The 25181-nt window shown below is 52.6% G+C and overlaps 1 protein-coding gene across 2 annotated transcripts in view; it reads left to right on the top strand.

The window, feature by feature from the left end:
* Positions 1–924: 924 nt before the first annotated feature.
* The window catches only part of Grik3 (glutamate ionotropic receptor kainate type subunit 3), a 214655-nt gene continuing 190398 nt past the window's right edge, over positions 925–25181 (top strand). For both annotated transcript variants that reach the window (XM_038333725.1, XM_038333726.1), the window contains exon 1: positions 925–1039. In XM_038333725.1, coding sequence (XP_038189653.1) covers positions 925–1039 — 115 coding nt within the window. The remainder of the gene's footprint in view (positions 1040–25181) is intronic.

Raw genomic sequence — 25181 nt, 5'->3', positions numbered from 1 at the left:
AGGGCTGGACATCAGGAGGGAAACCAGCTCTAGGTCGGTCTCTTGTCGCTGCCGTCCAGCCAGCTCCGACCGCGTGGGAGCTGAAAGGCGAAGCTCCGCAGACGGCGGGCTTCGGGTCTTGCGGCTCCCGGCGGGCGCATTTCTTCCAGCTGGTCGGGCCGCTGGGCTGTCGCCGTCTCCTGGCTCGCGGTGCCAGTTCTGCCGCTCCACGCTTAGCTCCTCGGCTCCCTGCCTTGCCCTGGGGGCGGCAGGGCAGATGGGGACATCTGAGCTGCGGAGGAGAGTCTCCATCCTCCGGGGGTCCCCCCCCAAATCCAGTCCAGGGTCCCCTTCCCCGCCCCCTGCGCAGGTGTGAGCGCGCGAGTGTGCGCCCGGGCGAGTGTGAGTGGGAAGCGTGTGTGCGCGGGGGAGTACGCGGAGGGAGCGCAGGCGGCGGGCGGCGCGGGAGGCGGGAGGCAGGGCGCGGGGGAGGGGGCTGGGAGGGAGTGTGTGCGCGCGTGCAACTCCACTCCGGGGCTTTGTGCGAGCCCGGGCGATAGCATCGGCGGCGGCTGGAGGAGGAGCGGCCGGAGACGCGTGCAAGCCCGTTCGGCAGCCGGGGCAGGTGGGAAGCCCGCGCGGGAGCCGAGCCGACACGAACCGGAGACGCCGCAGCCTAGTCCGAGCGGAGCCCGGGCGGAGCCCAGGAGCACTCGCTCGCAGGCGGCCCGTGGGCGGCAGCCGAGGCGGGGCGGGCGCCGGCGGGGCGGCCCCCCAGTAAGATGTGCGCAGCGCCGCGGGGCGCCCCCTACTCGCAGAGGCGCTCGGGAGCCGGGCGGCTGGGCCAGGCGGCGCCTCGGGGGCTGCTGCTCGCCCGCGCCTAGAGCTGCCGCCCCAGGGAGCCCGCCACGGCCGCGCCCCGGGCACGCTCGGTGGCGCCCAACGATGACCGCTCCCTGGCGGCGCCTCCGGAGTCTGGTTTGGGAATACTGGGCCGGGCTCCTCGTGTGCGCCTTCTGGATCCCAGACTCGCGCGGGATGCCCCACGTCATCCGGATCGGTAAGGGCTCCCCTGGAGCCGGGGGTCTCTGCGCGCTCGGGTGGGGACAGGAATTGGAGTGGGGGTGCTCTGAACGTGATCCGAGAGATTGTACCAACCTCCCTCTAAGCTGCAGGGCTCGGATGTCTGCTGGGAGCTCTTGGTGGAGAGGACAAAGTTCCAAAGCCCGGGTCGCGGGCCTTACTTACGGGGAGGAGGCAACCGGGCCGCTGTGGGCGAGGGGCCCTGGGCACGCTCCGGGGAAGGCGACGCGGTGGAGTGTGGCGAAGGTTCCAGCCCCAACCCCGTGCCTCGGGGGAATTTCGTGGCGACTGTCAGCACGGATGGCCGCAGACCGAGTTCTGGGACAGGCTTCCGTGCAGAGTGGGTTCCCTGGGGAAGGCGACAACTTCTCTCCCCTTGTCGCCCCCATGGGCTCCTCGCCGGAGCTCGGGGACGGACGATGGCAGGGAGTGCAGGGGATGGATTCGCCGAACGAGGGCAGCTGATCTCCTTGCTCCTGGCTGACCAAGGAGCGGAGCAGGAGAGGGGAAGTCTCCTGCATGCCGCTCCAGCGCTCCCCCCCCCCCCAGGCCCAGGCCTCTTTCGACCAGGGGTAACCGAGGCTAGGGAATGGAAGCGCAGGAGGCCGCCCAATGCTGCCGGAGACAGCAGCTGAGAGATGCGAGTGGCTTTTAAAGTTAGCCGAAATCCCTCCGCAGCTGGCGGCGGCTGGCGATCTGCGCGCGGCTTTCTGGGGCTCTGGCTTCTCCGCTTCTCTCACCTCCGCAGATTTCTTACTCTGGGCTTTAACTTTGTTGTGGCCGCCTGAGGCACCCTGCGCGGCAGTTCTCGGGGCTGGGCGGGAGCAGGCGTGTGTTCCTGGCCAGCTGACCCGCGGGGCTGGGCCAGGATGGGCTACCCAGGAGCCTCCGTTACCGCGGGCCCAGCGCCTGCGCCGGGCCGGAGACCTGGGCAGCCCGGGTTAGCGAGGCACCAACATCTGGTGCGCAGTTCTACCCAGCCAGGGCCAGTTCCTCCTCCTCTGGGGCTCTCCACCGGGAGCCGACTTTGCTCCTACAAGAGCGGACTTTGGGGTGACCACTGGTTTGATGAAGATGCAGGAAACTCGGGCCATGCTTGGTTATCTGCACTTGAGGTTTTTCCTAGGAAGCAACCCTCCCGCTTACTCTCCCTAGAGCCCTGTCCCCTTGAACTCAGCTTCTGAATGGGGGCAGAAAACAGTCAGCTCTGCAGTCGTTGAGGTCTTCCAGTGCCTGCCCAGGACCCAGGGACCAGAATCAGAGAAGGCCAGGCATCTGAGGGGACCCTGGGGACAGCCCTCCCAGTCAAGCTTAACCCTTTGAAGCCTAGGTTTCTCTAGACTAGCCAAAAATGTTCTCTATCTCTGTTCCTGCCCCAGTACTGGCTTGGACACCATTCCAGCTAGTCCCTTAATAGTGGGCCACTGCTTTCTTTATTTCTGCTCTCAATTCTTGTGATTTTTTAGGGGACCTTCATGGTAGAGTGTCCTTGAGATAGAAAGGGAATCTCAAAGGGTGCTGTGCGCCTCTTGTATGCTTCGCAGGTTTGCCTTTCTTGGTCTTCCCCATACAGAGTGGGATGGGTGTATGTCCAGCCCACTGTCAGGAATGGAAGGCCTAGGAAGACAGGTGCAGGTGAACAGAGCCTCAGAGGTATGGGCTACAAATGGGTAGGGTACGTGGTCCTCACCTGCCCTTGTCGCTGTGACAGTACATAGAACTGTACAGGGGTCTCTTCATTGCCCTGAAGGGAAGCACGTTCCAAACCTGTGGCCCTTTCTTGGGCCACAGTGTAATAGCGCAATTAAGGATGACAGAGCCTCCCCCCTTCTAATCTTCTTTATATTAAGCCCGAGGATTAATTAGCGTGTCGGCCCAGGCCATTTATATCCAAGAACCCTTCCCTATTTGATTCCAAGCCCGAGGACTGGGGTGCTGTACTGATGCCAAACGTGACTGTTGGAGCAGGGCCAGCTTTGGTTGGAGGATGGGAAGGCTCTGAGGCTCCTGGGATTCTTTGGAGCTGCCCTGGGAACTGAGCTTCTGTCCTTCCGGAGCTTGAGGTTGAACCCCAGCTGGAGTCAGAACACGGGAGACTGTGGGGAGGGGGAGGCATACTGCAACCCAAAGATCCTGCCTTGGCTAGATTGGATGCCATCTCTCATTTCCCATCTCTGGGATCTGAGGCCTCTTGGCTGGGGTTGCAGGGATCGAGGCCCTGGAAATTGGCCTCCTCTGAAGCATGCTGGGTGCTTCTGCCAGAACTGCTGGAGCTTGGAGCCCGAATCCCTTCTCCAGCAGCCAGGCGTCGCTGAGCACACGGGACTAGAGAGGGTTTACCTGCAGGTGCAAGATGGGCTCCTCTGGCCTGGGGGAGGATGGTACCCGCCCCCTTCTCTTTGTGCCTCTTTTGGGGGCTGAAATTCCTCCTTAGACAAGGAGATGGATAGCTCAGCCGTGTGACTGAGTGTTCAAACAATCCGTCTTGAATAGATGAATTGCATTGCTCTGTCTTTTTGTAATTGTGTCTATCAGAGGAAGAGGTCAAGGCATTGATTGCTTGGATGGTTTGCGAGTAACAAAGGAGAGTGAGGGAGAGAGAGTGAGGGAGAGAGAGTAATTGGATTGTAGTCTGCGGGGGGAAAATGATCATTGATTATTTTATATGAATATGTGGAAGATGTATTCTGTATGTGATTATCAAGGGCTTCCATCGAAGGCTTGTGAGGCAGGTTGGTCTGCGTTTTATTATTATTGTTGTCATTGTTATTGTTGTTGGAATGGATCCTGGTCTTAACTTAGGATAGGCAATTAAATGCAGGGTCTTCTCAGCCCAGTGAGCTTTAGTGACCTTCTGTGGGGACTTGAATTTACAGGTTCATAACCTAGAAGAAGTTGAAGAGGAAGGTGACAGACATAGAAGCTAGAGGCTTGGATTTTCTGTTCTTTTTGCTCCTAGTGAACTGGATCACTTGGATACAATCCTATTCTTCCGACTCGGCTGCTCAGTTTCCCCAGATGGACACATGTGATGGACAGAAATGGTGGCGTCAAGTTCCCTTTAGAACAGGCCAGCAGGAAACGGTTATCATCCTTGTAGGGTTCCTGGTTCTATCTTCCCTAGGACTGCAGATATACTATAGGATCGAGGGCTGCTTGGAATTTGCAAAAGGAAGCCAGCAGTGGTGGCAGCAGCTGGGGAAACCTGGCGAGTCTTCCTTGTGACGAGGAGCCTGGTGGCTGGTAGTGAACTCTGGCCAGCCAGTGGGGAAGTTCAAAGCCAAATGACTGCAGTGACATAAAGCAGGAGTAAGGAGAGGGGTGGGGGCAGGATGGGAGGGAAGGGCACACCTAGCTCTGCGTTCTTGGAGCATCTGCAAACAGGGCAGCCCTAAGCCGTTTCTGAATGTACAGGGATCCATCCACCCTTCTCAGGGGAATAAAACCCCTCTCCCACGTGCCACTCCTCTGATCAGATCATCCAAATTGTCCTGAACACTCGCCCCTTGAGTTTGAGAGTCATCGCATGTAAAACAATGAGGGATTCTCGTGACTGGCGACGCGGAGATGTTGCGCCTTGTAGGAACAGACAGCCGCTGAATGAAGATCAATAGGGTTTCACCCCCCCGAAGTAAATAGCTTCAGACAAAACCTGGGAGTGGCCTGAGGGGCCTTAGAAAGCATTAACTTGAGGAATTCCTGCTCACTTTTCAGCCCAGCTGCTCCTGTCAGCTCTGGCTTCCTCCTTTCTCCAGCTGGAGTTTAATTTCTCCTCGATGATCCCACTGCGCTGAGCTGTCTTTTGACGGCCGGCTGGATGACCTGGGGCTTTTAGGATATGGGGTGGGGTGGCCAGGTCTGTTTAAGCTTTTCCGAGGTCATGGGCATCCCCCTGTGGCTGTGCCTGATGGGTTGAGTTTAGAAGTCTTGCCCAATAGTGCTGTTTTAAAGAGGTTGATCTCTGCTCTGCACCCCTACAGAAATGCAGGGAGTGCTTGGCTCCCTTCAGCATCCTTCATGACTCCCGGGGAGTCCCCATGTTCACACAGGCACGGTGTTCTAGCGCTGGGAAGTAGAGTACCCTGCAGAGACAGAAGGCCCAGGTGAGCCTGTAGGTTCGAGCTACCCTTCCTCGCTCAGCAGGCAGGGCCTATGGAAGGAAAGCTGCAGACTTCTGGTAGTCTTGGAGGGGGGAGAATTCGTGCTCCATAGCTAGGTCTGTCTCTAATGCACCGAGACAAGGCCTCCCCATCCTCTCACAGCCGGCCGCCCCCTCCCCCTCCTGCAGCTGCAGCCTGAGCCCTACCATCTCCACTCAGCTCAGGACCTTCTTAGAGGCAAGTGGGTAGGGGATGGAGGTCTCCAGGCACTGTCTGGCAACAGAGAGAGAGGACTGACGTCCAAGAATAAGGCCCTCCTCTAGAGCCCGCAGCCAGCAGCCCCTCGCATATCCTCCACAGGCTAAAGTGGTGGGGTAGGAGCCCCGAGGAGGTATAGTCCCCCAGAAGGTCAGACAGAGCTGGCACCTTGGCCTCGCTTCCTGGAGCGCTTTTCTTCCCTGTGCTGATTCCTCAGCAGCAGCACCAGAGGGCAGTGTGTCTGTGCTCAGACGGCCACCCGAGTCTCCTGCCTGGGGCCCCTACTGAGTCTGGAGCATAATCAAAATAATAAAACACCAGCAATACCATGGCCATAGTTTATTGGGCACTTAATAGCTGCCAGGCTGTTTGGAACACTTTCCAAACAATGACAAGTAGCAGAGAGATAGTAAGTGTTCAATAAATGTAGCTGCAGCATTTTCTCCATTATCTGATTGAGCATCTACAATGCTGCTGTTCCCCACCCCACCCCCACCCCCGTTTTATTTATTTATTTTTTTGCAAACAAAAGAACTAAGCGAGGTAAACTCACTTCCCCAGGAGCCCATGCTAGTTCTTGGTAGACCCAGGATTGAACTGCAGTCCGCTTCCAGATCTGGTGCTTGGGAGCGTTGAAGATGGCAGCAGTCTATAAAGGGGCGAAATGCAGGTCTCTCGCCCATGGTTCTGGAAGCTGAGCAAGGAAGGCCTTGCGGGGTGGTTCTAGGGCTCTCCCTGGACCAGGATGGTTTCTGCACCACGGTTTAGTCCTGTCAGGGCTCATGTGCAGCGTCAGGCTGGCCTTGCTGCTTAGCCATAGGGTAGATTTGCTTCCTTCTGTGGGGAAAGGGGTGGATATCCAGGAAGACGCACGCTCTTATGTTTTTTTTTTCTGTACCCCACCTAGCCTTGGCTTCTTGATGGTCCAGGACTTTAATCCAAGCCCCAGAGAAAGACTGGATTCTTCTATGGGAAAGACCAGTCTACCCACAGAAATCCCTCTGCTTGGAGTTTCCCAGGATATCCTCAAAGATGCTGTCAAAGCTTTGAGTCCCAAAAGGGTCCTGTGTGTCACCTCCATTCTCTATCACCCTTGAGCTGGCAAAAGAAGCTATGTGGTGGGTGGGCTTCTCTTTGTTCTTTCTTCCCTGTCTCGCCCTTTTCCTACCCTGGTCTCGTTCCCTCTGCTCCCCATCATCCTTTGCAGGCTACCGATAGTTTTTATGTTGCTCTATTTTTAAGCAAGAGTCACATGCCTATCTTCTAAATGGAGTCTATCTGGTTTGGAACCGAGACTGGTGGGCAGCGTACAGGGCATGGCTGTTGCTGTCAGCAGCTGCCACTCTGCTAGTAAATGGAGCTGTCTCCCTTGCTCACTGCAGCAGTGACACATTTAGGACTGGCTTGGACCGAGGGGTCGGCATGTCGTATATTGTCCAGTTTCCCTGTCTGCAAAGCGGGGAGATATAAAATGCCGGTCTCCCAGAGTCAGATAGTCGTGATGTCTTTCCAAAAAAAAAAGCTTAAGTGGCTCCAAAGACCAACATTAGTTCTTTGCTGTTATTCTGGTAGTCAGAGACCTTTCAGAGCCTGGGCCGGGGTGAAACTCCCAGGGTGTCAGGATTTAAGGAAGCTCTCAAAAGATGAGGACCTTGAGCTTGCCTCGACGATGCAACCGTGAGTGTCTCCTTAAATCCAGGCTCTGCCCATCTTGGTGAGCTTCTGGTTTTATAGTTTTTGGATTTAGAGAGGCAGAACTGTGAGACACAGCTCTAACCAATGGAGCTTGGAGGGGTGAGGCTGGAGGAGGGGCCAGGGAGCTGGAGGTGAGGGCAACAGGCTGTTTGGTTTTTGTTTTTTTCTTCCCCCTTTTTAACACATTTCACAGCAGCTAGGCCTCAAAGCCTCCCGTGCCTGCACCCTTCCCCCACCCGACTTTGTTCCGTCTCTTTGGAATTGCCTCTGGAGTCTGGGCTGCCTCTCCTCTACTGGCCTCCCCTCCTGCTGGCATTTCCTTCTCCCCATAGCTCATTTACAGCGCAAGTTCCTGGTCTGCTTCTCTTGACCTTTACACCTTGTTTGCGGGTGTTATGGACCTTGACTGTGGTTAGGCTTGGGATGGATCTGGGTTTTCTCTCATGCTTGCGACCCTGCCTCCTGCTTTAGACAAGGGTCTGCCCAAGGTTGCCAACAGCCGTCTTTCCCAATCATACCAAAATGGATGCTTCCTAAGGATTTATTTTTATGGATGCTAAGCTAGGCTTTTTCCTTTATGTTTCCACATAGACGCCAACATGGGCGTCACGTGCTGTGTCTGTGCTTACCTACGGGTTTTTTTTCCTTTCTTGGCACCTCTAAATAATGATGTGACTGGGTTTGATGAGACGTAGTTGACTGTCATTTTAGTGTGAGCCTCCTCATGTGTGCTTGCTTCACGACCTCTGGTGAGTCACTTCCCCTCCAAACCTCTATCTCTTCTTTGGCCGGGAGAGAAGCAGTAGCATTTAGTGAGCTTCTTGGTCTGTTGTTTTTGACCGACAAATACCTCATATGGTTGGGCCTTATAGTGCTGCTTTCACAGGGACACCTTGTGGATTGAAGGAAAAGTGTGTGAAGCTCTTTGTATGGCGCCTAACATTTAATAACTGAGAAGGAGAAGGAAGGGCTCCCCGGGATGGAGGCTGTGTCTCTGCGGTCAGATGGGGCTCTAAAGCTCGTGCTGGTGCTTTATGTTTACCCTGGCGCTCATGCTTCAGGCGCTCTCGGTGTGGCATTTGCTTGTTTCACACATGCCAGCGTACCCTAATGTGGAATGGGCAAGTCCAAACCGCTGTGCCAATTACCAGAGCAAAAGAGGTGCCCTTCCTAGGACACTCCTGGACCATTATTTATCACACACCTCCAGCCTGGGGCATTGCATTTGCATTTGCAGCATTTAATTGAAATGCTTTTTAAAAGCACGTGTTCAGAGCTAGGAAGACTCAGGGGATGGGAGTGGGATGCTCTTGAGGGAGTCGTCCGGGAAATTCTGGTTAGCCCACCCTTCTTGAATAGAGTGTTCAATGTTTGTTTCTTGGACAGGTCAGTGGGGATGGGAGATGGTCTGTGGCTAGGTCAGAGGGACAGAGATTGCTGGCTCTTTGTGGGAGATGCCAGGTAATGAAGGCCTCTGCAAAAGCTGGGGAGGGGAGCCCCTGGCTGTCCCCGTGGTGATGCAAGGATTGGAGATAATGAACCGGGAGGAAACTGGGGGAGTGTTGAGCCTCCACTCCAGATCCTTTGGTGCTGTTCTCAGTGGTGGTTAAGGACTGCAGACAGAGAAAAGGAGCGAAGATTCCTGTTTGTTGTCAAGAGGGTTCCAGTCCATAGGAGACAATTAAGTCTCATGCTATTCAAGAGGCGATACAGATACAGACAGGCTGCTGGTGGAAGGGGTTTTATAGAGTTCTCAGAAAAAAAACTGCAGGAACGAGCTCTTTAAATATGGCAACGCCAGGGAACTCTGCAAAGCCTCCCTGTCTCTGCTTTGCAGAACTGAATGCGCTATTCCAAAGAGCTGCCCAATTGGGCGGAAAAGCGGGAGCGGGAAGCCAAGGACTTTCCAGGGCTCCAAGCATCTTACTTCCTGTCTTCAGTGAAGAATCGCAGAATTCAGGCTGCAGAGAACTCCAGAAGTCATGCTGGGTTTCTGGTTCTCCAATATTAGCGTTCCTCAGAATCATGGAAAACTCCTTCAGACACTTACTGTCAGGACCCAAGCCCCAGAAGGCTGCCATTCAGCTAACCTAGGGTGAAGCTTATGGGTTTGCATTTGTTAAGGGTTCCCTAGTAAAGTGAACGCTGCTGGCCTGAGATTATACGCTTTTCCTTCCTTCCTTCCTTCCTTCCTTCCTTCCTTCCTTCCTTCCTTCCTCCCTTCCAACTCTCTCTCTCCCTTTCTCTCCCCACTTCCCTTGTTTGTTTGTTTGCTTGCTTACTTGCTTTGAGCCAGTGTCTCACTTTGCAGCCCAGGCAGACGTCAAATTCTTTGCCATCCTTTTGCGTCAGTCTCTGGAGTGCTAGAATGATAGAGAACCATCATGTCCCCTTTGGGTGCCACCTTTTGAGAGACCATTGTTACAACATGATGGAGGATCTCCCTGGGGCCAGCCTCTAGCTAAATATCACCAGTCTCGGGAGCTTGCAGCTTTTAGGTCCCCCTTCTTTAGTTCAGTGTTGGCTGCAGATACCCAGCTTGGAAGGGAAAATACATCTGCGCCAGTTCTGAGAAGCCAATAGGACTCCTATCTTGGGAATGTGAACTCTAGCATCCAGCTCTCTGAGCTTAAAATCCCTTCCTTCCTGGCTATGTGAATTTGGGTAAATCACTTCTCACAGTCTAGATTCCCTCACCTGTGGAATCGGAACCAGTAGCTTTCTCCTCAAGGGATTTTGTGAGAACTAGCAGGCTTGGCATAAGGTGGGGTGGGGTGGGTGAGAAACACAAGACCTTTTTTTTTTTTTATTTTTATTGAGCATTGTGGATAAGTTTGCAGGTTCTGGATTCCAACATACTAACTTCAAAGCCTGTCTTTGTAACTTCCCATTTGTGCAATCTTGAGCAGTTACCTATCGAAATGCTACAGTGATCATATCTGTCTCCTGGCGTTTGGTGAAGATTGGGCAAGTTAACGCATAGGAAGCACTTAGAATTCCCTATGTGGGCACTCTATGTAGCTGCTCCCCATTGCTCTTGCTGTTAGATCACCTGGACACTGGTCCAGGTGGTCCCGCTGTCCTACCCTGACAAATATAAAGGATTTCCTTTGTTCCAAAGATGCCCAGCTCCACGGGCACCTTGCCTTCCTTGATACTGCTTATTTATTGAAACTGGTAAGGTCCCCATCTCCCTGATTTTAACCTTGGCCTCTAATAAGGCAACCCCTGGTCACATCAGGCGTTTAAACAGCTATTTCTCTTTACTGAGCTGTGCCAAGCTGGTGGTATCCTAAGATATGAAATCTCTTTTTGTTTCTTTTGATACAATGTTTCACCATGTATCCTTGGCTGGCCTAGAACTTACTATGTAGTCCAGGCTGGCCACAAACTCAGAGATACAGCTATCTCTGCCTCCAGAGTGCTGGAATTAAAGGTGTGCGCCACTACCACCCAGTTTCTGAGGTCTTTGCCACAAGAGTCACTGCCAGCCTATAACTTCTCTCATCCTCTTGGTGACAGTGACGTTCAACACCTCAAGGCAGGGCCTGTGGCGTATCTCCAGGGAGTTCAGTCATTGCATCTTTGTGTAGTATTTTCTTTTCCTTGTTCACGGTCGGTGGACCACGTAGGCCTGTTGCCACAGTTCCATCTCAGAAAGTGGGTATGAATGTCACCAGACCTTCCTCTGTGGCTTCCTCCCTGGGGGCTGCAGAGATGAAGTGGCTATGGCCTGGAGCTGGGGAGCCCTGTTCAGCAGCAAAGCTTTGGGGACTGCCTGTTATGTTGTCTAGCATGCCTCGTGCCATCAGAGCCTGGGATGGACAGGTCTTTCCTACAGCCATGTCTGTTTCGATACAGGACATGGCTGACGTCAGTACCTGCTGGATTCATCACATGACCTTGGATTCTCCCACCCTAAGTCACCTCAATCTTTAGGCCTCTGTGTTCTCTGTGGCAGCGGCCACAGTCTCTGGACTCAGGCTCAGCCCATCTTCTTCTCACATCTTCTGTTCTTCTCTACCAAATGTTTAAGGCCTCCCGGAAGGCTCTGCTTCTCCACTCTCACCCCTGACTTCTGCCCTGCTTTTCTGTCTGGACAACTGCTCATACTCACCTTTCAGCAAACACATCTTCTCCTCCAGGAAGCCTTTCTGATCTCCACTGCCTTCTGCACATCTTCACAGCCCCCTGCCCTGCCCTGGGTGTAATGCTCACTGTATTGTTCTCAGTCACCGCAGCAATAAGCACGGGGACGGCATGGAGCACGCTGTGCTTGCCCTTGCTGGACTCTGTGTCCTGCACAGTCTGTGCTTGACTCATCATCGACAATGAGTAAACACTTGTCAATCAAACGAATATTTCCATGACTATGGTCATATGGACAGAAGGTCACCTAACTGCCCTGCCGTTCAGTTCAGCACCTTTTCTGTCTCATCCATGAGGATGTTCTGAGCCTGCATTTTTCTCTGAAGTTAAGGCCTCTGGTAATCTCCCAACACACAGGAGGCCTCTTCTTTGCCAAGACCCATCCAATCTACTGGGTTACACTGGAGTGATGGGGGCAGTGAGCCCTTCCTTTCCAAGTCCACGACTAGGCATTCCATTCTTGCTCCATGTCTTGATAGCTCTCCTCCTGAGAGACACAGCTGTCCCCTTCCTGAAGAGGCCGAGGATGCAGTCGTGACCCTTCTGCTTTTCTAACCTTGTCACTTGTTCCTCAGCATCTCTGATGCTCTTTTGGAGACTGCCCTAAGGATATGAACTTGTACCACCTGGTCCTTAACAGCCTGGTTACTCAGGACGGCTGTCAGGCAGAGGGCTGTGGCTGAGCCATTTGCGCCTCCTCCAGTCATAGGTCGGCTATCCCTTCTTCCTCTCTTTGCCACCTGTCTGGATCCTGCTGGGATGTGTAGACAGTAGCTTGACATGACAGCTGAGGTGTGACGTGGAGATCTGCACATCCCGACTGGGTGCTCGAAGTGCATGTACGCGTGTGCATGTGCTAGATACTGGCCAGAGATGCTTCAAGGGGCGTTGATCCTGTCGAGCTAGATCACCAGGTTGGGGGCTTGGTAGCTGTTCTTTGTCCAAAGCCGGATGCGTGACAGCAGTCTTCCCTTTGGGTTCCTGGGGAAACTGAGGACTGTGGTCCTCACACTTCCTGAGTGTCTGTACAGCCTGTCCACCTCTGTAGTATAACTGAGAGTGATATGAGACAGTGAAGTAGCCCTCGCCATGCCCTTAGGGACATAGCAGAGGGGGAAGCCAGGCACTTCCATTTTCTCATGTCCTTCTGGAGGGAATCAGGTGACACTTCATGAGCAGCAAGAGCCTGTTGCTGACAAGGCCATTTTTACTCCAGTTTAATAGAGGTGACAGCCGTCTATTTTACTTGTCTCGTAACATCGAATCAGTAAATAAAATATGGGGGAACTCTCAGGTTAAACTGAATTACAGCTGATCCCCGGGGAGGGAGGCTTGGGGGAGCCTCTAACAGGAAGATTGAGTCCCTGACTTATTATAAGAGAAGTAGAGCCTGGGTTTTTCTCCGGAATCCGGAAGATCCTTTCTCATGTGGGAGGAGACCAGGTCATAGTGTTTGATGTTGTCAGAGTCCATGGACGAACCAGGGCACCAGTGTGGCCATCACCAGTGTTGGAACCTTATGGGTATCGCTCTCAGGATACTGAGGTCACAAGAAAAATGACCGGTTCTATGTTTTTTGGTGAGCCATAGGGGAAAATGAAGGTAAAGCACGGACTCCTGGCCCTGATCTCTTAACACATGCACGAGCACGCGCATGCGCACGTGCACACACACACATCACTTTGAACTTTATAGTTTTTTTTTTATTACTAGAGACAGGATTTCAGCCTATTACCCAGGCTGCTCCTGAACTTCTGAGTTCAAGTGATGCCCCTGTATCAGCTACCTGAGTAGCTCTGGCTACTGTAGCACAAGCAACTCTGCTTGACTAGACGGGCAGTCTTTAGAGATCTACACAGACTAGTCCAGTGTGGAAAAAAACGCCTCTGAAATATCTTTCCACAGAGAGAGAATGCAGATTGGGTCTGTATGTGTTTATAATAGCTCCCAGATAATAACCGTGCTGGCTCACTCAGAGGCGGGGGTGGGGGTGGGTGGGTGGTTGCCCTGGAGTTGCTGCCACGTTCAGCACCACGGAGAGCAGCCAGTTTCTGGGCTAGGACCGGCTAGTTTTGCTTGTTCTGTGACTCTTCTTTCTAGTCCTGGTGTGGCTAAGGTCACACTAAACAGGTGTTTCTGCCTTCCAGTGTAGGTCCCCCAGGGCTCTGGTAGTCACATACAGGGAAGCAGTTTCTAAGAAGCCCACAGTTGGTGAAGAAACACTGGGAATTTTGTTTGAGTCAAGTAACACATGGTTAAGGAAGGGGAAGCCTCTGGGTAGAATTTCTCCCTTTTCTTCCCTTCCACATAAACTGTTCTTAAATCTTCGGTGCCATGTACGGCTTGTCTGCTAGGGAGCGGTAGCAGATGACAAAATGCATGAGCATCCGCCTGTCAGATAACACACCTGATAACCGTGAGTCTCTGCTTGGCCTGCCGGCGTCATCTTTCACATTGCATTTGGTAAGTGGGCTTCTATAATGCAGTTTTATCCTGCTAAATGTGATTTCTTAAATGTCTTTTCTGTGTTATTGTTTCCTGAGCTGTGGAGCCCTGAACCCCTGTAATAGAACCTTATTTTCTGCTAATAAATAAAATTACTATTCATTCAGGTGAAGGGAAACCAACGTGTCACAGCTTTGTGGTGTTCCCTCAAAGAGCCCCGGCTCCGGCTCCAGGTGCGTTGTCACCTGGATGTGTCAGAGAAGCCTAGTAAAAGGGGGAGGGGGACAGAAGCATCTTCGAGACAGGAAGATCCAGCCAGGAGAGAGGGTCACACGTCTCAGAGGTCAGAGGATGGGGGAGCTTTTGTCCGTCACCAGGGGACTGAGAATTGGCTGGGAGTACTTGCATCAAAAACCAAAGAGACAAAGACAGCCACACATGTCAAAACAACTGAAGAATTGCCATTTGGGCTCTTGGGACTTCAGAAGAAAGATGGTCCCAGAAGCTTACAGTAGGTAGCAAGACCTAGAACGGGCAGTGGGAGAGTGGGCTGCGGCGGCTTTAATTAGAGCTGATTTTGAGGCCCTGGTTTGAGAAATGTCAGCATGAAGGGATTGGGGATTTTTTTTTCCTTCCCTTAAGAAAGCAGAAGCAGAAGAAAAGCTGCTTTGGAAATGTGGCTATTTTTATGCTGTTTGTAATTTTGTGTTTATTTCCTGTCTTTTTCACATGGATTCTGGGCTGACTCATTGATTCACCAAACATTAGTGGAGTGCCCACTCTGTGTCGCAGAATACACAGGACCGGGAACCGCAGGGTCCGGGTGCAGCAGCATCCTGAACTAGGGAGCTTCTCAGGGTCCTCCCTGTAGATCCAGGTAGTGATAACATACTGAGGTGTGTACTTCCTACATAAAAGCCCTGTGCTTGGAGCATCCTTGTTTTCCTGCATCCTGGGGTGAAGTAACGGAGTTCAGAGATGCTCAGAGCTGAGCTGCACCCATAACACACCACAGGCATGGGAGGGACGCCCACCTTCTCCAGCCACTCTTCAGCCCTCCTGGCGTACCTTTCCTCTACCAGACAAACTTTCCAGTTTGTTTTCTCCCAGAAACAGTCATGCTTCACCTTCCCCTCCAGGGTTCATTTTGGTCCTGCCTTTAGACAGAAATTCCTTCTAACTTTTTTAGGTAGGAGAGAGAGAGAGAGAGAGAGAGAGAGAGAGAGAGAGAGAGAGAGAGAGAGAGAGAGAGAGAGAGAGAGAGAGAGAAACTTAGGCACGTGCATGGGTGACCCATGCAAGAGTGCTTGGGTAGGTAGCTTCAATTACTCCTCCACGTTAGGTTTTGCATAAGGTCCCTCACTGAACCTGGAGTGCAGTTTGGCTAGACTGGCTGGCTAGCAAGACCTTGGGATTTGCTTGTCTCTGCCCTCCAGCATTGGAGTTACAGATGTTCACAGCCATGTCTGGCTTTTACAGAGGTGCTGGGAAGCTGAACTTGAGTCTTCATGCTGTGCCACAAACATTTTGCCCACTGAGCTGTCTCCCTGGCCCCCAGAATCTACTTTTTGAGTGTCTAAGAGATGTGATTCTCCTTTATTTCCAGCTAGTCCAGATTCTTCCTCTGCTTCAGGACAAAGCTCTCGGTTCCGGGGCATGACCTGCCTCTCCACCTCTCCTTGGGGCATAGAGACCTCTAGCTCGAGGCTCATTCGTTTCCAGGGCTTCTCTTTCTGGGGCTGCGGCAAAGAGGCTCTCAGACAATTAAACTAAAATGACTACACACTTTCCCTCACAGGGCTTTGGACAGATTTATAATATTTTCTTTTTTAAAAAATTGGGCCTTTTTTCATGGAGACAATGATTTATGGAATAATCAATTTCTTTATCTACCTAATACATTGGAGTGATCCGTCAGTTCAAGCATCCATCTCCCTGGGGCTGGGGAGGGCCAGCGGTCTAACAGCCTGGCTCATCAGGCAAAGGGCAGGTTTCCCTGTGAGTTGTTTTGCGGCTGAAACTGGACAGAGAGCCTTGGGAGGAAGGACTAAGCCTCCTGTAGACTCCTTCCAGCTAACAGATAGTCCTTTCTTCTCACCAATCTCTGCCACCCCAGGGGAATGGGCACAGTGCACGATGCCCCCATTACACAGCTTTGGAGACTGAGGAACGGGATGGCGCAGCTGGTAAAATGCTTGCCTGGCAAGCACGAGGGCCTGAGCTTGATTCCCAGAACCCCCTATGAACATGCTAGGTGTGGTGGTGCACACTGCTAATCCCAGTGCTGAGAAAGTGGAGACAGGGGAGTCACTGAATCCACTGGCCAGCCATCCTATTCTCCTTACGGAGTTCCAGGACAGCGAGGAGACCCTGGAGAAAACCCGTCTCCAAGCAGGCGACGATCTTCCTAAGGATGACCCCTGAAATCTGTGTTCTCTGATGTTCCACACACATGCATCTGTGCATGTGCTCTTGCACACACATGTGTGAATGTGCTGCTTCACACACATGCACACTTCCATGAACACACACTCATACATACACACAGAGAGACACATATGAAAAGGACAGGAACTTGTAGGCAAGAGCAACTGTCTGAAAATCTCTAGGTTCAGGCTGGTGAGATGGTTCAGCCAGTAAAGGCCTTTGTCACCAAGGCTACCCGTGGCCGGAGAGAACTGACTCCCACAAATCATCTTCTGACCTCCACATATGTAATAAAAAAAAAAAAAAGTCTCGGCTCTATAGCAAGTGGGAAGCAGGCCTGGCCTGAGAAGTCCCGGTAGGATTGAGAGAGGTGAGTGCCGGCCAGTACTAGCCTTCTTATTTCTTGTGCTATTTGAAGAGTCAGTAAACCGTCTCATGGGGGTAGTGGGCTTCCTGTAATGAAGACACACACAGCTTGGCTGCTGACGTCACAGAGCAGCCCGGGATTCTCTCCCAGGGAAATTCGCAGTCTGCCCAGCTGTACGCCTAGGCTGCTGAGGCCACCCAGGTTTTCGGAGTTCCTGAAAAGGCCAAGGCTCTGCCAGCTCCAGCTTCCGCAAACCCCATAGAGGCCAAACTCAAGGTGCTGTTTGCGGAGAACCCTCGGAGCTCAGACCCTACTGCCTCCACGGCTCATCTTGTGGTGATGCTCTGGGTCAATGAGGAAACCGGTTCCTGCAGCCTGCTGGAAGTCCCAGCAAGCGCACCACAGACCTGACCTGCTTGGTCCCCATCTCTGATGTATGGAGCTTCCTTCTGCAGGAGCAGAGACTGACATCTGAAACAGAAGGCCTGGGGTCAGGCAGCAAACCCTCAGAGTCGGGACTTCATTCACGGAGTGGTGACTCACCACAGGTGGCTTACTGCATACTCATCATGGGTCAGTCTCCTGCCAGATGCCAAGGTCAGCAAGGCAGGCAGAGTCCTCGTCCTTCGGAAGCTCACAGTCTGGCAGCAGAGGCAGATATCAAAGCAGGTTTCCGAGGGGAAAGTTCGGGATTAAGAAAATGCCACGAGACTCAAAGCAGCAAGAAAGAACAGCTAGGTGACTGTGAAGGGGGAGGAGTGAGGAAAGAGCTCCCAGTTAGCGGATAGAAGGTGTTCAAACGTCCAAGAGACTGGCGGTGGCATAAGCTGGGCGGTGTGAGACCATCAGCTTTGCAGGCAAGCACAATCAAATACCAGCGGTTTCACACTGCAAACGTGTTGAAAACCTCAAGGAAGCCCAAGAGGGAGCAACAGTAGTATGGACAAATGGTCCAGGTGACCCTCCTGTAGGGTGTTTGAGTGGCAGTGATAGACAAATGGTCCAGGTGACCCTCCTGTAGGGTGTTTGAGTGGCAGTGATGGACAAGTGGTCCAGGTGACCCTCCTGAAGGGTGTTTGAGTGGCAGTGAGGAGGCTGGGCCAGATCCCGAGAACGCTGGGGAGCTACTGAGGACTTTGTGAGGGAGAAGAGCAGAACCAAACCCACGCCTCTGAGAAGTCATTCCGGTGGCTGTGGGACGACTTCAGTGGAAGTTGGACGCCCCTTGGGTGCTGTTTCAGAAGTCCAAGTGAGAAAAGAAATGCCATTTGTGGGTGGGTAGAGGGTTGTTTTCGAGAGCTAGCACCCTGACTCACTGTTTTGAGTTTTCCCCATAGGCCTGACTATCCCTTTGCCCTGGGCCTAAGCAGTGGAGGCAAGCTGGGTCCCGGGCCTCCTGAGAGCTCTATGTTTGTGCCTCTAGGCCTGCTCAGTACACTGTTCATCGGGATGTCATCCGGTTCAGCTAGGCCTTCAGCCCCATGCACAGCTCCCTATTCTGCACTGAAAATCTACTCAAAGTTCCATGCCCTGCTGCCCAAGGAGCAAGCCCTGTAGATGGCGGACCAGTCATCTCACAGCCTCCTCTGGTGTTCAGGCGGGGTCTGATGTGTCCGGCCACCAGTCGGACCTGCAGCGAGTCCTAGGGTCTCCCAGTGATCCGGCGGGAAGGTCTGACAAAGAAAGTGACAGGGTCATTGTCCAGTTTAGCCCTTGCCGTCTTCTTGGGGTCTGGAGCTTGGGGTGAACTGGGAGCCCCTCTGTGTGCTAAACATGGGGCAGTCTTACTTCTCTTTAACAGATGGAGTGGGGGAGGGAGAGCACAGTGTGGGGCAGTACCTAGGATGCTGGGCCAGGAGCATGCGCTCCGTGAGATCTTGCTGGGCTGGGCTTTCTTCCCTTCCACGTTTAATTTCCAACCCGCTCTGTGAATACAGTGTCTCTTGATGAATCCAGACAACCGTGATCCATTGACAGCGGCGACCCATTGATAACAGTGACCCATTAACAACAGCGACCCATTGACGACAGCAACCCATTGCCGACTTGGCACATGCCAAGCAGTGGGCTAAGAGTGTTCCAGAGAGTCCCGTCATGCACGCAGCACCTTTAAGAGTCAGGATGCAGCTCTGCCTCAGTGAGGAGTGTGTGGACACAGGCTAACTCGTGCAGAGAGGGCACAGTTCATTCAGCCCACGTGGTATTGTTTTCCTTATCGCCAACAGGGCAGAGGCTTTGGTTATTTTTAGGGCAAAGCAGTTTTACTTATTTCTTTGTTTAAATGTTGTTTTGAATTTCTAATGAGAGATTGTAGTTGTGTATATTATATCACACAGGTGGGGACACAGTGCAATGTTCCTATGCATTGTCACTACTGTTATGTCGAATAACAGATGTGGAGGCACATCCCCTTGCTTTCTAATCATCCCTGTGACAGGATATCCCTGTCTTGCTTCGAACTGGCTTTTAGTCAAGTTCAGAGAGAAAGGGAATGTTTATCCCCAGGAGGACACAAAGGCCAGAGACAGGGCTGCTCTTCCTACTCCTGCTCTGACTTCACCTGCTTCCCGTTTGGCTGACTCTTGACCTCCCGTGAGGACAAGGACTTCTCCACGGTGGGGGGGTATTTGGTCTCTGTCTGCTATCATTTTCACAGCTGTGGAGCCCCCAGACTTTTGCTGGTCTCTTGTGAGCCTCATAGTTTCTTTGGGACAGGGAATTGTCCCTGTCCCAGGTAAGGAACAGGAGCTTCAGATAAAAAAAGCCAGTGAGTAAGGTGCCTAGGGTGAGTGTCCCTAAAATATGATTCTTGGTCTGCCTGGATACAGTGGAACCCCTTTGCTTGTTCCCAATGGCCGCTCCAGTTAGGGTCCCAGTGAGTGGTTAATAAGTACTGATAAGTCAGGTTGAGTGGCAGTCACAGGTGAGATGGACCGTATAGGACCCGTCCCCTCTCTGAGGTAATGAGCAAGTGGCATGTGTCTGATGTTCCCAGTTCTACCTCCCTTCATTGGGAAGGGCTGTGCCTTTCTGGGGTGGTGTTTCCTTAAGTTACGCGAACGCGTGCTGGGCGGAGATATGCTGAGAGCCCTCCCCCACCAGCACTACCATGTCTTTGAGGCAGGAGGACATGGTGCCGGTGTCAAGCTCGGCAGGAACATTTAACAACTTCTGTCCTTGTTCAGTCTCCTTAGTCCTCGAGGTGGCCGCAGGCTCATCACTCTCACACGGTCTCAGCCGCTAATTGGGTCCGGATAATAGGCCATGCATGTACCCTTTCCCATCTCCTTCTGGACTGCAGGAGAGCAGTTTTGCAAAGCCCAGCCTTCTTTCTGCTTGGGCAGGAGTTGGGGAGAACTGTGTCTAGAAGGGGATGATGCCCTGTTCCAGGCAGGCACAGGCAGGGTGCTGGGGACCTCACACCACCCTGGGGATTATCTGTAACAGGAGTAGGGGCTGTCTGTTGTCAACAGTGCTCTGTGGGTGTTGTCAGAAGGAAGACTCAACAAAGGACCCCCGGTTCTCCACGTGCAAGCATCTGTGGATATGGCCCAGTCCTGCCATGATACCATCCTGCTGGCTCCTTGGTGCAAGCAGGTGGCACGGGGAAGCTTTAGATGAGAGTGGGCACTGTTTTGTTTGCCCGGCTCCAGTTCTCTGTGCAAGTGGATTAAGTTCTGGATCAAATACGGCCTCTCGCTTTCTTGGCGTTGGAGGCTGGCTTTGCTTTTCTGCCTGCTGGGATACATGCTGGATGTGTGGATTATTCCCCCTTATCCAAACTTGGGGATCCTGAGCCTCCAACCGTACCAGTCTGAGATTCTAGACATCTGGCCTTGCTGGCCTGGAATCAAGTCCCTCTCTGGGGATAGAGGGTCCTTGGTTGATGGTATGGGATATTGTGTCAGAGATGTCGAATAAGCAGCATCCTGGTCCTGATACCAAGGAGGGTTCCTTCTGTATGTTGTCTAAGCCCTATGTCCTTGGTCTCTGCTATGATCTCATGACCCACCATGGAAAGGGAGAGGTCCTGATCCAGGGAAGTGACAGCAGCCTAAGAGATCAGAGTGGAGGCTCAGCTTCTGGGAGAGTCTGTCCTAGTGCCCCTCACTGCCAGTCATGCTGGGGTCACTTACCCACCCAAGAAGCAGCCAATCTGTGTGGCCTTCACCTCCCAGGTGCCTTCCCTGGGGCCTGCCCCTTCCTGTTGCAGAGGCAGCGACTGTGGCAGGAGGCACCAACCTCTTTCCTTGGGCCCCTCTAGGGCTTGAGAGGAAAGGAGCCAACCTAGGTAGGGGTGACCCCTGAAGTTTCTCCTGTAGCTCCTTGTCACCAGAGAGCTGGGGCTTTTCTTTTGTCTTTCACCATGGTAACCTCCCCTTATTGGCCCAATGTGGACTCCAGCCCACCTCTCAAACCAAGCAAACAAACAGAAGAACTGTACTGAGACCAGCCGCGTTGTCTATTGGACCCACTCATGTCTACTGGACCCACCCGTGTCTACTGGAACCACCCACGTCTACTGGACCCACCCGCATCTTCTGGACCCACCCACATCTACTGGACCCACCCGCGTCTACTGGAACCAGCCATGTCTGCTGAGCATTCATTTCACAGTAATGGTGTTTCGGGACTTTCCAGTCTGCCCCCCAAATTTGCACATGAGAAAACTGAGGTCCAACCAGATAAAGCTGTGTCCAGACAGCCATCTGTTTGGGGACCGTCCATTCATTTTTAGTTGCTTTGTCACTCAGGGAACTCAAAGTCAGCCTCGTCTGAAAAAGTGCAAAATCACAGGTGTCAAAGTTTCAGGTGGGGGTGGGGTTTGGCAAACAGGTGCTGAGTGCATGTCACCCCTCTTCTGCTCTGGCCTTGGCCTTGGGAGTGGGGAAGGAGCAGCATGGTTTTCTGCCCACTCATCTTCCCAGCCTCCCGGGCTCGAGGTTTGCCGTCGTGACCTTGTTCGGGAAACGTCTTGATATTTGTTACCAGGTAGACAGATTGACCCATCTTTTTTCCTTCATCCAAATGTTTTGGTGTCATGAAGATAAAGGCACAGAGATGTAACTGCCAGGGCCCAGTTCCCTGAAGGCCATAAAGTACGCATGGTCTTGCCAGGCCTCGAATGCCACAATCCAGCAAAGTGCTCCTCGTATTCAACACATGGTGACTTTTTTACAAAATCGCTGAACTAGCCATGTTCTCTGTATTGATCAATAAATTACTTTGATGAAAACTCAATAGGCAAAGGCCCCTGGCACTCATTCCCTCGCCGAGGAAGGGCCTGTGCGCTTTTCCATCTCTAAAACCTTGCAGCTGTTCCAGAGCCATATTTCCTCTTTGATGTCCCACTCCCAGGGGCTGCTGTCTGGGCTGGCACCTGCTTAGACAAGACCCTGGTGGTTTGGGGGTCACAGGCAGGGACTCTCCTGACCTAGAGATTGGAGGCCTGACAAAGAGAGAGAGAGAGTTGATCCACCTGTCAGGTCCCCAAAGAACTGGTTTTTTGCTTTCTTGGACAGTGGTGTACATATGGCCACTGCTATGTCTAGGCATTGAGACCTCTGTCCTGCTGGGATCATCAGGTACCGTGTCACTGGAAGAGCCAGGAGTCAGAATAGACCCTCTAAAGTCACCGACTCATTCATTCTTTCACTCATTCATTCATTCATTCATTCATGTTACATCTTCTAAGCCCCTCATCCTTGCTGGAACTGTCTTGGTGAATTTGATAGTTGAGATGAGCTTTCTACCTCCTGGACACAACAGAAGCCATCACAGTTTGTGTATGAGGCAGGAAGTCCTGAAGGTCGGAAGGGGCCATGGAGCATGGTGGTTATGACCCTGGTTTACAGCCTGCCTCACAACCATCCTCAAGTTCTTAACCTTATCAGTTCATCCATCTGTGAGGCGAGTGTGTGTGTGTGTGTGTGTGTGTGTGTCTGTGTGTCTGTGTGTAGGAGAGTGAGGTCTCGGGGGCTGGGGAGCCCCATGGGAGCTGCATTGGCCACTTAGGACAAAAGGACAAATGCATACAGTTCCCAGACCAGTGTCTGTCACCTGGAGCTCGTGCACAGAAGCCAGCACCTGCTCGTGGGACTGCGCACTGCTACACGGAAGCGCTGTGAGGCTCCGCTTTGTAGGTGAGAAAGACTGAGGCTCCCTGAGGCCAGGTGGATGTCAGCTTTCACAGAGCTGCCTTTTCCTCCACTCACGGCATTTCTTCCCAGTACTGGGCCGGTCACAGTTCTTTGGAGTTGGAAAGGAGCTGAAGGAAGCTGGGTCAAGGGCTTGAATGTGGTACCATCTACAAACAGACTCCCAGGGAACCGAGTGACTACTGAGAACGTACAATGGTTTCGGGGGCTCCCGATACAGTGGACACATCTGAGGGAGTGGCAGACTGTTTACCCTGCCACCCTAGGTAGGTGTGAATAGAGCCCCCTCCGCTCCAGGACACATCCACCCCTCTCCGCCTTGGAGACCTGTTCTCTCTAGTGAGCCCACAATGACCTTGCCGTCCCAATCCACCTTCTCAGCTGTTCCAAGTGCTGTGGCTTTACGGATGTGTGCCACATGCCGGCCAGCGGCATCTTTACCCCGCTGTGCTGGAGCTGTTAAGAGAACAGGTTCTTGAATCAGAATCACTAGATTGAAATTCCGAAGCCCTCACCCTTGTCTTTGCCTCGGTTTCCCTAGGGCTGTAGCAAGGGTCCAGAGACTGTGATCAAAGCATAGAGGAGTGTATTAAAAAAATACTCGCGGTCTGCTTTTGAGTATTTACATATTTTCTTTTGTTTATTTATTATAAGCAGAGTCTTACCACGTAGCCTGGGCTAACCATGAGCTCTCAGCCATCCTCCTGCCTCAGCATCCAGCAGGCTGTGCGTACAGGCGTCCGTCACCACACTCAACTTCGTTCATTCTCCCACTATAACGAAAACGGTAATTGTTGGTCTTTACAACTCTCAGTATATTTCTAGCCCAGCGTGACCCCAGATAACATTGGGAGACTCAAGGGTGGAGTTTAGCTTATAGCGGAGCCCAGTGTAGGGGACTTATCCAAACTTCCACAGCCACAGCTGGCGGGTGGACCAGGCGAGACTCGGACTGCCAGCTGTGGGTGTCTTCCATGTCAGAGCCCCAGGCTTCTGGGGAAGCCCGAGCCTCCTCAGGCAGCAGAGTCCTGTCCCAGCCCCTTCCTCAGTGGTGTGGCTTCTTTTTCTCCACCGCAGTCCCCACATTAGCCGCCCTCCTCCCATTAAAGGAACATTAGCTACCCCGCCAGGCCCAACACCCATGCCCTGCTTTCTCCTGCAACCTCCTCAGGACTGTGGCTTTGGGCCAAGGGACATTTTTCCCAATTACCTCGATAGCCTAAGTTCCTACCGCAGTTGGCCAGGCCCGGCCCCATTTGCATACCATTAGCTATGATGCCATGCATTATGGATTCATATTTAATTTTAGTACTTTTTGGAGGCAACTCTAACCTAATTAAAATCTCCTTCTCCAAGAATCTGACATTTCCCCGAACTCTGCCTCTGCACGAATGGACTGCACACACACACACACACACACACACACCCCTTGGTTTAGTCATAGATGTGATATTGCTACTTCAGCCCTAGCTCTTTAGATTCTTTTCTTAAACAGAAAGGAAGAAGCCATTTTTCTCCCAAGGAAATTTGCCAGCCTCGGTTTCCCCTCTTTCTGTGAAAGAAATAGTGAAGAAAATAGCAGTTGTAGTCCACACCATACTCACGTCCTTAGCTCATTTACTTTTAAGCTTTTTCCTTCCTCAAATCAAACGTAATAGCTTAATGTTTGCTTGGTGGATTGCCACAAGTTAAATCAGGCACCTTAATTCTTGTAACACTTTGAGACTGGCATTGTTGTTATATGGCCATTGTGCAGATGAGAAAACTGAGGCCCAAAGGTGTAAGTTCTTTCCCAGGGCCACTCGGTACTGGTGGAGGATAGATTTGTCCCCACGCTGCTTCAGAGCCCGAGCCTTAAGTAGACCGCAGTTTCCCCCTTCCTTTGGAAAGAACGGAGTTGGGATAAAGAGATGGAGCTGCTGTAGTGTTTCTATCCCAAGATGATGATGTCAGTGTCCTTGTATTCAGGCCAGCGTGTGGCTGCAGTTCATCTGGCCTGCCATGTATCAGCAGTTAGCCGGTCAGGGTCAGCATCTTCTCACCTCTCAGCGTCCTGGACAAAGGGATTTGTTCAGAGTGTGAAAGCCACCAGAGCTGGGGCCAGGAGTGGCCCCAGAGCTCTCTGCCCTCACAGCCTTGGTTTTCCCACTCCTCCCTTCTGTTGTCACTGTAGGACACAGTCCTCTGGGCAGCACCTCCCTCGCATAGACCTCTCTGGGTGCCGGGTGCACTCTGTTCTGGGAAAGATCCATGGCTTGGGAGGGAAGGCACACCTCAGCCCGGGCTGGCAGGTTCCCAGAAGTTCACCCGTGCTGCTGCCACGGTGGAGGCTGGGCCTGGGCAAGACTCCAACCGAGCCCCCTTAAGCCTTCCACAGCTCCTTCTATGTCCACCCAGGACCAGGGCTCTTCACGGCTCCCAGGGTGGCCATTCTTCTGCTGTGAACCGAGTCAGCCATAGGTGGTTGACAATGCTGAGAAAATGCCTGGAGAGAGCTTTACCTGAGGGTCAGAGAGATGG

This window comes from Arvicola amphibius, chromosome 6 (assembly GCF_903992535.2).
Source record: "Arvicola amphibius chromosome 6, mArvAmp1.2, whole genome shotgun sequence".
Lineage (NCBI taxonomy): Eukaryota > Metazoa > Chordata > Mammalia > Rodentia > Cricetidae > Arvicola > Arvicola amphibius.
The sequence above is the reverse complement of the archived record's forward strand: the minus strand, read 5'-3'. Positions and strand labels throughout refer to the sequence as shown.